This window comes from Panthera uncia (assembly GCF_023721935.1).
Source record: "Panthera uncia isolate 11264 chromosome C1 unlocalized genomic scaffold, Puncia_PCG_1.0 HiC_scaffold_3, whole genome shotgun sequence".
In the NCBI taxonomy this organism is placed as follows: Eukaryota; Metazoa; Chordata; class Mammalia; order Carnivora; family Felidae; genus Panthera; species Panthera uncia.
In genome coordinates, this window is record NW_026057584.1 from 33,740,436 (window position 1) to 33,754,474 (window position 14,039).

Below are 14,039 nucleotides of genomic sequence, written 5' to 3' on the forward strand. Positions count from 1 at the left end.
TAGAGCTGACGGTGGCAAGGCAGAGATGTGCCTAAATAGCCACAGCAGCAATTGTCCTGGGAAGTTGAGAAAATAATGAGAGCAAGCAGGTGGATTCAGGGGCTGCTACAAGACAACAGGGAGTTTCCTGACCATGTCTTCGTTCCCCAGGTACTTACACCTGTGGCAAATTCTACAGTTTCCACAGCCTTAATATTCGGCATAATATCTCAAAGCAGATGGACTACTTCACTGTCTCTAAAACAAATTTGGTTCAAAGTTTGAATTGCAGATATTTCTTCTTCCTAAGAGGAATTCTTCTCTTACCTCCCAGATCTTCTCCAGTTGTTCAAGGATGTTGGAAACCCCAGGAAACAAAGGTTGGCCCTGGAACATTTCAATAAAGATGCAGCCTGCACCCCTAGCAAAGGAAACAAGAGTCAGTCTGACACTTTTAAGGAAACCATACATGTGAAACTGAACTACTAGTATTTCTCCACCCAGTAAATATTTTGGAGAGTTAAACAGGGGACATATGCTATTAAAAGTCTTGGTAAAGAGAAAAGAAAAAGAAAAAGAACAGCCTGCAGCTTTTCATTAAAATGGTATGCAACCAGCATTTAGGAACACAGTATGGATAACAAACATTTCAACTCATTCAAGTTCATTATCCATCTTATGAGACGAGGGGAAAGTACAGAATCTCCAAATTGACTGCTTTTTTTCACAGAATCTAAAATGCTATCTTTCTAAGAGGCACCATTAATATAGGTAACGATTAAGAAAAAAAGAACAAAAACAAAAAACGCTGCAAGTTGAACCACGACACAATCAGAATGTTTCTTTCATAGCTATTGCAAGGGCTATTATAAACTTAATTAGAGAGATTATTTTACCATGTATTATATTCGTACATGCAAAAAATGGAACAGTAAGAAAAATAAATTGGTTTGGGTACTCCTAAAACTTTGTTACATTCAGCATTTGACTCAGACTCTTTGATGTCTGTTTTTATCCATGGGATCATCCTCTATATCAGGAGTTTGATGATGCAGCATTTCTTAAAATAATCCATAAGAAAACTAAGAGTCATTGGTGCTGGGCTCCTAAGCTGACCTTGCGATTACGTAGAGTTAACCTACTTTTGGCTCCTTCTGAAAAAATGTTGCTAAACATGTCTGATTCACTCCCTTTCCACCACCATTTGGTTCCTAGTTAAAAACAAGGGGGAAAAAAAAAGCTCTCCTGTCTGCAAGACTTTCTTCCAAGTCACTGACACTCATTCTGCAACTTTTGATGCTGACATTTGATGTTCACACATGTGCAATGGTAGCTGTGGTCATAACTGCAGCCTGGCTGGCGGCTTTGGTAAGACGCTACTGATTATAAGGTACATCCTGATTTAGCAGAAATTGTGCATCTCAAAATAGATGAAATAGGGTGAAATATAAAATTTATTTCCTATGTAGTCAAATTGGAGGGTAATTGCTGAGGGACAGTAAGGGGTAAGATTTATTTTGCTAATAATACACATTTTTATTCATATAAGTCTTTTGAGAGATAAAATTGGTTCAGGTGACTGATTATAGTGATTATCCTCATGGTCCTAGCCTTCGACTCCAAATTTCCTTTCACTGTAACACATAATCTTGCACACTCCCTTAATCACCTTGACATTTTCTTATGTGGCATGATAAAGAAGGACAGTTAAGTAAAACATTTTATTATAGATCATCATATTATTAAAAATTTATTATCAAGTTCATTTTAAATATGGTCTTTAATATTATTCATATGTATTTATTACATATGATAAATTTTTATTTTTTCCATCTGACTGCAGACACATGCAATTTATTCAGTTTAAATTGATTGTGTTGGAGAAAGCAGATTTCTTGGTAAACAAGTTTAAGAATAATTTTTATCTTGTGTCTGGTTTGAGGACAGAATTTATATTAAAAAGAAAATTGAAATGTTATTGTATTTTATCATGTCAAAAAAGACAAAAACAGTTTCCATGACCTAATATTTGGTTTGCATTTAAAATAATCAACTGGGTAAATTTTAGAATTTTGTACATATATACATAAAAGATATCACTTTATTGGCAATTTTAAAAAGCCAATTGGGTATACCAACTACTATATTTACTTTTTAATGATTTTTCATGTGCAAGAGACATCTTGCTATGTGATACAAGAATTTTGATCAGACAAATGTAATTTAAGAATTTGGTGAATACAGTTCATGAGTTTGAGCCCCATACGGGGCTCCATGTTGACAGGATAGAGCCTGCTTGGGATTCTCTCTCCCCCTCTCTCTCTGCTCCTCCCCCCATGTGTGCATGCTCCCTCTCTCTCTCTGAAAATAAATAAATAAAATAAACTTAGAAAAAAAGAGTCTAGGAATAGTATGTTGAGGTGAATTTTTAGAATTATTGCCATTTTAAAGCTCCTCGTCAGGTTGCATTTTAGAATCTATGGGTGTTTTTGTTTTTGTTCTTGTTTTTTTTTTTTTTGCTTTTAGGAAAGGTGGAGGAAAATAAAAGTAGTAGAAAACTATCAAATGGTCAAAAACCATCCTGATTGCTAGCAATCGTCAATTATAAGATAAGCCAACTAGGAAACTGAGTTGGTGAATGCCATCAAATGGTCTCCAGCCACCACGCATGACGTTTCTCTACATGTGCTTGAAAGGTCTCAAACCATTTCATTTTGAAATGAAATGTGTGTGTGTGTGTGTGTGTGCGTGTGTGTGTGTGTGTGTGTGTAAAACATATGTAATTGTATATTAATTGATATAAAATAGAAATGGAAATACACTGGTTTTTGAAGACTTGTGCTAACTGTCCATCCAGTACCCTAATACCTTCTACAAAATTTTTTTTAATGTTTATTTAGTTTTTTTTTTTTTTTTAACATTTATTTATTTTTGAGAGATAGAACACAAGCAGGGGAGGGGCAGAGAAAGAGGGAGACATAGAATCCAAAGCAGGCTCCAGGCTCTGAGCTGTCAGAACAGAACCTGACACGGGACTCAAACCCACAAACCCACAAACCCACAAACCCACAACCCGTGAGATCATGACCTAAGCCAAAGTTGGACGCTCAACCAACTGAGCTACCCAGGCGCCCTTATTTAGTTTTGAGAGAGAGACAGACAGTCAGAGAGACAGAGTGTGAGCCGGGGAGGAGCAGAGATGGAGGGAGACACAGAAACACAGAATCCAAAGCAGACTCCAGGCTCCGAGCTGTCAGCACAGGGTCCAATGTGGGGTTCGAACTCCGGAATGGTGAGATCATGACCTGAGCTGAATTCGGATGCTTAACCTGAGCCACCCAGGTGCCCCTTCTAATACCTTCTAGAAACACCAGGGGCTCACAAGCCACTAGAAGACCTGATGGCATTTTAAACAAGGTTCAAAACCATAGTCATTACCAGGTTTAAACCTGTAGTCCACTTTTTCCCTCCTTTCCAAAGGTTTTCATTGCTTGGAAAAAAACTTGTTTTTTCATACTGGTGGCTGTAGGGAACCAAGAAGGAAGTTCTTTTGTTACTTCTGTCCTTTGTGTCCTTTGTCTTTAGTGTCCTCTGTCTTCTACTCCACTAGGACAGTGTACAAAATTGTGTAAAATATTGGACAAAGCTGGACATTAAGGCCATTATGCAAGTAGTACAAAGTAACACAAGGTGTTTGTGTTATAGAATAATATGCTAATATTTGGTTGAAATTCTCCATTTGCATTTGTATGGTTGGTGCCTTACTGGCATTTTCTTGAGTCCTTCTTTTTAAGCTTCACCTAGCAGTAGATTAAAACCTTTCTAACCTAACAAATATATACAGTCTAAGGCTACTTATTCATATTTTTAATATTTATACATATATATAGAGACAGTGCTCACGTGCAGGTGCCCATGTGCCTACTTAGGACACTTGTAAGACAAACAAAATTCCTAAATCAATTATATTTCAGTACCTAGAATATCCACAAGTACCATAAATATCAATGCATTGGTAAGAAAATGAATCTATGCACCTTAAGTTTGAAAAACGGAAGATGCTTTCTAGGTGTAAGCATTGTTCTTTAAAAACTATACAATTAATCATCCTATTTATTTTCAGTTGTTTTTCAGAGCTATTGTATTTTTTAATTTTCTTTGTAAACAAGTTGTGTGGCTATCATCTATTTTGTCCACCCCTAGTCTAGCCTTAGGCAAACATTTAAAATATTCTGAACATTTAGGTCCAGATAAGAAACCAGCTCCTATTTTCTTTTTCTCCTCTGTTTTGTTCTTAAATCTTCATTCCTGTGCCTCTTCTTACCTCTTCTTCTTACCCTTCCTATCTTCAGGCTTCTCAGAGGATTTCTGCTCTGTGGAGATACACTCGGGGCAGCCCATGTAGATGAAGGGGAACTTCCTATGCTTGGAAAAACCTGATGACATCAACCAGTGAATCCTTCCAGAAAGGAGAGATGCACTGAGTCATTTTATTGCTCCAACTGTGGTTCTTCAGTCAAATTAGAGGAAACAGCTTCCAGGTTTTCTGCTTTTTCTGGCTGTCTTCCTAACTTTTTCTCTATTCTGAGCATGAACAAATTCTTCCATAAGAGAGGAAAAGATTCTTCAAATTCCTTAGGCAATCTCTGGGGAAATCAACCATCTCAGGAGTTTTAGGTTTTTCAGAGGTGTAAGGAGCATACAAAAATGTTGTTGGGAGAAATGAATCAGTATTTCATTTTTCGCTGTTGAAATTAGTTCAGAATAACAGAATGTATGACAGTGACATGACATTTCCATTTGCTTTTCCCTGGGCCACTCTTTATATTTGGAAGTTTGCAGCAGGAAATTTGCAATCCCTCAGACAGGAACAACTTTTCATAGTCCTAAAACCAGCAGCTGCCTGAAGTCAGTTTTGAATAGAACACTTTGTGTGCCAAAATCAATCTTTCTTTAAAATCAGTTTACCATAACATGGATGAACCTTGAAAAATTATGCTAAGTGAAATAAACCAGACCCAGAAGGAAAATATTGTATGATTGCACTTATATGAGGTACCTAGAAGAGTCAGATTCATGGAGACAGAAAGTAGAATAGTGGTTCCCAGGGGCTGGGGGAAGGGAGTAATAGGTAGTCTTTGTTTAATGGGCACAGAGTTTTAGTTTGGGATGATGAAAAAAATTTTCACGGTGGATAATGGTGATGGTTACACAGCAATGTGAGTGTACTCAATGCAAATGAATTGCACATTTTAAAATGGTTAAAGTGGTAAATTTTACGTTGTATGTATTTTAACATAAGACAAAAAAGTAAACAAAAACAAAATAGTGTAATTATCCTAAAACATTAAGTTTTCTCATCAAAGTTGCTAATAGAATCTTTTAAGGTCTGAAAAAGTGGCAGAAAGAAAAAAGAGACAATGTTGGGAGACTGGAGAGCATTGGTTCTAAGGGTTGAGAATAACCAATATGTCCTATTTTCCATAATCTAACTTTTTTCCCTGGGCCCCCCCTGCTGACTCTGCTGCCACCAGGGCTCACTGTGAATGAGGCTCTGGCACTCTGTGTTATAATTAGTTTCTTTAAGACAAAGGCTCTAATACTTGCCCACTGCCTCCAAAAATGCACTCAGTTTGTACCCTATGGGGTTTCATGACCTAGCACAATAGGATTTTTCCTCCTTTTCTTCCTTTGTCAATTGGAAATCTCCTCCCTACTAACTTCCCCTTTTACCACTCTGAAAAGAACCAAAAAATGGGTGAAAAGGAATCTCAGTGTAAACACTCAATATCTAACAATTATGCAGAGAGTGAACAAATAATAGTAAACTCAATGGAAGATGTCTGTTCTATTTTTTTTTTTAATTTTTTTTTAACGTTTATTTATTTTTGAGACAGAGAGAGACAGAGCATGAACGGGGGAGGGTCAGAGAGAGGGAGACACAGAATCTGAAACAGGCTCCAGGCTCTGAGCTGTCAGCACAGAGCCCGACGCGGGGCTCGAACTCACGGACCGCGAAATCATGACCTGAGCCGAAGTCGGCCGCTCAACCGACTGAGCCACCCAGGCACCCCTGTTGTTCTATTTTTATATTACTTTTTGAGTTTTACTGGGCAAACAATAATAATAATGTAATGAATAAGAGTAATGACAATAATTTCAACTATAATTGAATTTCAACTTTGTGTTATTATTCGTGGTTAAATTCATGAAACATTTATCAATGAAATGTTAAAAACATGCATTTTTGTATATGCAGTAAAAAGGTAAGGGATATGTAGCTGAAGACAGACTTAGGGGCACCTGGGTGGCTCAGTCAGTTAAGCGTCTGACTCTTAATTTCAGCTCAGGTCATGATCTTCAGGTTTGTGAGTTTGAGGCCTGTGTCAGGCTCTGCGCTGATGATACAGAGCCTGCTTGGGATTCTCTCTCTACCTCTCTCTCTCTTCCACTCCCCTGCTTTCTCTGTCTCTTTCAAAATAAATAAATAAACGTTTAAAAAAAAAGACAGACTTAAAGAACCGGTAGGTGAGCTGAGGCAACTATCCAGGATGCAGCACAGAAATTTAAAGAGACAGGAAATATGAAAGAGAGGATAAGAGCTATGGATAATAGAAAGACATGTTCTGGTAATCTTTCATTGGAGTTCTAGAAAGAGAGAAGGGAATAGAGGGAACATTCAAAGAGGAAATGACCAACTAAAGACACGATTCATAACCAGAGGAAGCACAATATATACCAAGCAGTGTAAGTAAAAAGAAACCCACACCACACACCTTAAAGTGAAAACTCTATAATAATAAAGGCAAAAAAATATATATTTAAAATGTCTAGATAAAATGAGAGATCACTTACAAAAGAATGACAAGAGGTCTGAAAGCAAACTTCACAATTATGCTAAAAGCAAACTTCACAACAGCAACAATGGAAGACAAAGCAGGGGGATGATATCCTCAAAGTTCTGAGAAAAAATAAGCATCAGTCTAGAATTACATCCCTAGCAAGTCTACTTTTCAACAATTAGAGTTTATCTTAAGACACAGAAACAGATTTGCCACTGATTAGCCTATGCTAAAGAAAATTCTAGAATATTTACTTTAAAAGAAAGGAAAATAATGGGAATGCAAACTGCTGCAGCCACTCTGGAAAACTGCATGGGGGTTCCTCAAAAAATTAAAAATAGAACTACCCTGGGGCGCTTGGGTGGCTCAGTTGGTTAGGTGGTCAACTTCAGCTCAGGTCTTGATCTCATAGTCTGTGAGTTTGAGTCCCCCTTTGGGCTCTGCGCTGACAGCTCAGAGCCTGGAGTCTGCTTCGGATTCTCCCTCTCTCTGCCCCTCCCCTACTTGTGCTCTGTCTTGCTCTGTCTCTCAGAAATAAATGCTAAAAAAAATTTTTTTTTTAAGTAATAGAACTACCCTACGACCCAGCAATTGCACTACTAGGTGTTTATCCAAAGGTTACAAGAGTGCTGTTTCAAAGGGGAACATGCACCCCAATGTTTACAGCAGTGCTATCAACAATAGCCAAAGTAAGGAGAAAGCCTAAATGTCCAATGACTGATGAATGGATAAAGAAGATGTGATACACACACACACACACACACACACACACACACACACACAATGGAATATTAGCAATCAAAAAGAATGATATCTTGCCATTTGCAACAATGTGGATGGAACTAGAATGTAATTGCTAAGCAAAATAAATCAGTCAGAGAAAGACAAATATCATATGACTTCACTCATATGTGGAATTTAAGATACAAAACAGATGAACATAAATGAAGGGAAGCAAAAATAATGTAAAAACAGGGAAGGAGACAAACCATAACAGACTCTTAAATACAGAACAAGCTGAGGGTTGCTGGAGGGGTTTTGGGTGGGGGGATGGGCTAAATGGGCAAGGGGAGTTAAGGAGGACACTTGCTGGGATGAGCACTGGGTGTTATTTGTAAGTGATAAATCACTAAATTCTATTCCTGAAATCATAATTACACTATATGTTAACTAACTTAGATGTAAATTTTTAAAAAATAATAAAAATTAAAAAATAAAGTGAATTTAAAAATGAAATTTAAAAAAGAAAGGAAATTATTCCTAAAGTAAGATTTTTTAAAAAATATTTTATTTTTAAGTGATCTCTATACCCAGTGTGGGGCTTGAACCCACAACCCTGAAATCAAAGGTTGCATGCTTTTCCAACTGAGCCAGCTAGGAATCTCCCAAAAGTAAGATCTAAAATGCATAAAGGAATAATGAACAGTTTTAAATTTATTTGCACTTAATGAAAAGAGCTTTAAAGTACATAAAGCAGAAATGAACAGAATTATGACAAATCAACAATACAGTGAACAATTTCAACACACCTTTGATTGATAAGTGAAACAGACAAGAATGATATAAAGAAGATTTGGATAATGCAATTAACCCTGGATTTTTGAACATATGTAAAAACCTGTACCCAACAATTCAGAAATCTGCATTCTTCTCAAACGTGTGAAATATTTGCAAACACCGATCACATACTAGGTTAGTGCTACTTACACTATCTCTGGTGAAACGGGGGTGATTTTTAATTTTGAAATAATTTTAAACAAAAAAAAGTGGCAAGCGTAGTAGAATGAACTCTCTTCAAACAGATTCACCAACTGCCAACGTTTTGCCTTTCATTTTTTTTCTCTATTTTTTCTGAAGCAGTAGAGAGTAAGTTACAGATCAAATTCTTCACCCCTAAATACTTCACATTTTCTAAGAACAAAAGCATTCTCTTACATAACAGCAGTGCAATTATCAAAATCAGAAAATTTAACAGTGGCCCAATACTACTATCTAATCCACAGTCCATATTTAAATTTCACTTTTTGTCTGAGTCCTGTTCTTTAGCTCCATTTCCTCCAGGATCCAATGTAGAACCATGCATTGCATTGTTGGCATATCCCCTTAGTTTCTTTAATCTGAAACAATTCCTCAGTCTTTCTTTGCCTTTTAAATCCTTGACCTAGTAGGGGGATCAAAATATGCCACCCCAAAATATGTCACTCTGGTATAAAGATTATGTTGCGCTGAAGGCAATTGAGTAAAAGCAAACATAGGATGAGCTTTCCACCTCCCCCTATCTGCCTGAAAATAGGGCATAAATTCCCCTTGTGAGGATTTTATCCCACAATTTACAGCCCTTAAAGAGTCCAGAAACCCCTTTCTTTTGTCTTATCACTTCCCTACAAATTTATCATTCTTTGTCAGAATGGTATAAAAGCCTCTGAGCCTAGCTGCTTCTTTGAGCATTTTCTCTTCTTTCTATAAAGCCCCCTTCTCTATGCCACATAAAACTTTTAACATCAAATAAAATTTATATGCTTTTCTCCCATTAATCTGTTGTCAATTTGCGGGTTCATCCACAGACTCTAAAAGGACAGAGGGAAATTTTCCCTCCCCTACAACCCTTTAAAAAAGTACAGGCCAGTTATGTTGCTGAATGTCCCTCAAATAAGGTTTATCAGTTGTTTCCTCATCATTTGATTCAGGTTGTGATTTTTTGCAGGAAAACCTCATAAGTGATATTGTATCCTTCTCAGTGCCTCATATCAAGAGGCCCACAGTGTCAGTCAGTGCCATTATTGATGATATTAACTCTAATCACTTGGTGAAAGTGGTATCTGCCAAGTTTTTTTCTTTTCTATAAAGTTACTATTTTTTTCCTTTGTAACTGATAAGTAATTTGTGGAGATGTACTCTGAGACTATGAAAAGTTTTTATTCCTAATCAAACTTTCTGTTCTAGTTTAGCATTGTTAATTCTTGTTTGAACCAATCACTACCATATTGCAAAATAGTGATTTTCTAAGTCATTTCTTCTCCAGTTATTAGTTGGCATTCTACTATAAGGAGATGCTTCCTTTCTTATCCAGTTAGCTAGCTATCTTTAGTATGGACTTACACATTCTTATTTTATTCAGTGGCTTATAATCCATTACCTACATCATTTACTTTGATTATAAATCAAATTCTACTCAAATTGTACATCTTTGGTCAGTAGGCATTTCTTCAAGTTGCTTCCCCTGTCATTTTGACATATTCCCCCCATTTTTTGACCACTTTGTAAAAAAATGTTCTGGCCCAATAACATGTTTCTGGCTCATCTTATACTTTCCTTGCCCCAGCCTTAGAATTGACCAGTTCTCCAAAAAGTCTTAGTTCTTTTTAGTAGGGAATGGTATCTGGAAATCAAGATCTGAGTGGCAGACCAACACTTATATAAAATACAAAAATTAATTTCTTAAATAATGCACCTAGAAGAATCAAATGCAAATCTTCTCTGAGGAAACCTACCTCATTCAAGGCCTCAAAAAAAATCCCACAAATGAAATTCCAAGGTAAATTAGCATATCGCTGTCAAAAACAACTAAATATGCAGGGGAAAAAGATACCATATGCAAGAACCAAAAGAAAAAACAATAGAAATAGACTTAAGGATCTTTGCTCTGGATATGTAAAAGCTTAGAGAGAAAATAATAAAGCTACTAAAAGGCATTAAAGACAAACCAAACAGGTGAAGAAATACACCATGTTTAAAAATTGGAAAACAATATTACAAGGGTGTTAATTTTTCTCAGAGAGTTCTATAATTTCAATGCAATTCCAGTGAAAATCCCACTAGGGTTTTTCATGAAACTTGAAACACTAATCTAAAATATATATGAAAAATCAAAGGGGAAAATAGCTAAGACTCCCCTGAGGAAGACGAAATAGGTGGGGACACTTGTCTTACCAGATATCAAATATTATAAAGCTATAGAAATTAATACAGTGGCACATTGGTCCTAAGACAGAGACACCAACCCCTGACCCCAGTGGAACAGAAAAGAGAGCCCAGACATAGACCTCTGTGTTCATGGAAACTTGATATATGAGAGATTGGCTATGGCAGATCACAGAAGAAAATGGGTGAGACAACTGGTTGGCACAGACAAAAGTCAATTTCCAATATATTAAAGATTTAAAATGAAAGGACAAACTTTACAACTTATAAATTTATTTTTTTAAGTTTATTTTGAGAGAGAGAAAGAGAGAGTGCACACGGTGCAGAGAGACAGAGAGAGAGAATTGCAAGCAGGCTCTGCAGTGTCAGCACGGAGCCTGACATGGGGCTCAAACTCACGAACTATAAGATAATGACCTGAGCTGAAACCAAGAGTTGCATGCTTAACCGATTGAGCCACCCAGGTGCCCCAGCAACTTTTTAAAGAATGTATTAGAAAATATCATTCTGACCTCAAGGAGAGAAGGATTTTTTTTTAAAACAAGAAACAAAAGGGCTAACCAAAAATAGAAGACTGATAAGGTCAACAATATTAAAATTAAGAACTTTTATTCAAAAAGACAACCTAAGGGTATGAAAACATAAGCCACGAACTGGGGAGACTTCTTGCAACATCCCTGATAAAAGATTAATATTCAGAATAGAAGAACACCTATAAATCAAGAAAGAAAGAAAGAAAGAAAGAAAGAAAGAAAGAGACAGAGGAAGAAAGAAGGAAAGAAAAGAAAAGGAGAAAGGAAGGAAGAAAGGGAGGGAAGAACAGAGTGGGACAGAGACAGAGAGACCAAAAGAAAATAAGCAAAAGTCACAAGTAAGTATTTCATAAACGAGAAATACAAATGGCAAATAATCCATGAAAAGGTGTCCAACCTCATTAGTAATTAGGAAAATGCAAATTTAGATCACAACATACCATACTACCTGCTTGATTATAAAGTTGGTGCAGATGTGGATAAGGGGCTATAATACACTGCTCGAATGTAAATTGTTAGAACTACTTTGGAAAATAATTCAGCACTATTTCCAGGAGTTGAACTTTCATATACCCTATGACATAGGAAATCTACTAAGTAAGTACTCTAGAGAAATCCTTAAATATAAGTACCAAGTATATTCATAACAGCAAAAGCAAACAAAACACAGAAAAACAAACTAAATAATTGAAATGTTCATCAATAGGGAATAAGGCATAGCTACATAGATCAACATGTATGAATCTTAGAAACATCTTGAGTGGAAAAAAGCAAGCACAGAAGGCTAAAAACAATATAATACTGGGGGGCTTTGCACTGACAGTGTGAAGCCTGCTTGGGATTCTCTGTCTCCACCCCCACCCCCCACCCCCCGCCGCTCTCTCACTTGCACATGCACGCTCTCTCTCAAAAATAAATAAACATTTTAAAAAACCCAATATAATACAATTTTTACAAAAACTCAAACGCAGGTAAAGTAAAACAATATCTTTAGGACATTATCAAAAATGCAAATATTATTTTTGAAAGGGGTAAGGGAATGGTGACAAGAAAAAAATTCAAGTTAGGAGCCCATCTGGTGGAGGGACAGGTTGATGGGAGAGGGGCACAGGTAAATGTGGCAGTATGTTCTAGTTGTTACATTGGGAGTGGATGCACAAAACTCACTTTATTATGCTTCTTAATCTACATTGGGTTCCTCAGTCTTTTTTTTTTTTTAATTTCTTTTTTTTTCAACGTTTTTTTATTTATTTTTGGGACAGAGAGAGACAGAGCATGAACGGGGGAGGGGCAGAGAGAGAGGGAGACACAGAATCGGAAACAGGCTCCAGGCTCCGAGCCATCAGCCCAGAGCCCGACGCGGGGCTCGAACTCACGGACCGCGAGATCGTGACCTGGCTGAAGTTGGACGCTTAACTGACTGCGCCACCCAGGCGCCCCTGGGTTCCTCAGTCTTGACACTGTTGATATTTGGGGCTGGATAAACCTTTGTTGTGATATTTAGTAGCGTCCCAGGCCCTTCCCACTAGATGCCTATAGCACCCGCCTCCCAGCTGTGACAATAAAAACTGTCTCCAGACATTGTCAAATGTCCCTGGGGAGCAAAATTGGTCCTGGTCAAGAATCACTGATGTATATATATGATACATTTTTTGAATGTTTTAAATGTTCCATAATAAAACAAAGTTTAGAAGTGATGAGTAGAAGTTTCAGTTTGTCTGTGAAGCACAACTAGGAAGCAATCATTAAGCACTAAGAAAGCCAGAGCCTGCACAGGCCTTTGAAGTGACAGTGCAGAGCAGTGAGAGCTGACAGTTTCAGGAGGATTTTGACTAGCTGGTGATATTTCTAGAAATGGTACCAGGTATTGGGAAATCAATGACTCCAGAGACACTGGAGGAATATTTCTGCAACCTTTCTCAATTCTTTTGGAAATCCAAAAGCTTAGTTTAGCCTTTTTAGAATACTGTTTAATTAAAAAAAATTTTTTTTACATTTATTTATTTTTGAGAGACAGAGAGCACAAGTGAGGGAGGGGCAGAGAGAGAATGAGACAGAATCTGAAGCAGGCTCCAGGCTCTGAGCTGTCAGCACAGAGCCCGACATGGGGCTTGAACCCAAAAACCGTGAGATCATGACCTGAGCCGAAGTTGGACGCCTAACCGACTGAGCCACCCAGATGCCCCAATACTGTTTAATTTTTAAAAAATCTATTATTGATTTTTTTTTAAAACAAGGCTTTTTGTTTATGGAAGACCTCCTAAGGAACTGAAGGATGTCCATACATTTTGTTAACTCTGAGGGGATGGCTATGATTGCAAAGTCACCACACATTTAACTGTGGCCCCCAGATGACCGAGATATTAGCAGAAATAAGATCTGATAACATAACACTGCTGTTGTAGGATGATGAGTGATCCCACAGTCACTATTGCACTCCATTAATCTAAGAGCCTCCCCAGTGATGTGGTTCCACTTGGAAATGCTTATCTGATTCTTATACTATAGCCCCATTTAACCCCTCATGGAAAGAGTTTATTACCTTCATTTTAAAAATGGAGAAACACAGGGGCACCTGGGTGGCTCAGTCAGTTAAGCGTCTGACTCTTAATTTCAGCTCAGGTCATGATCTCACGGTTAGTGGGTTCGAGCCCCATGTTGGGCTTTACACTGATAGCACGGAGCCTGCTTCAGATTCTCTCTCTCTCCCTCTCTCTCTGCCCCTCCCTGCTCACTCTCTCTCTCAAAAATAAATAAACATTAA

At 37.4% G+C, this 14,039-nt stretch overlaps 1 protein-coding gene across 2 annotated transcripts in view; it reads right to left on the reverse strand.

The window, feature by feature from the left end:
• CDK15 (cyclin dependent kinase 15) overlaps window positions 1–14,039 on the reverse strand; it is a 78,762-nt gene that overhangs the window by 37,021 nt on the left and 27,702 nt on the right. For both annotated transcript variants that reach the window (XM_049615171.1, XM_049615170.1), the window contains exon 9: window positions 307–400. In XM_049615171.1, the coding sequence (XP_049471128.1) occupies window positions 307–400 (94 nt within the window). The remainder of the gene's footprint in view (window positions 1–306; window positions 401–14,039) is intronic.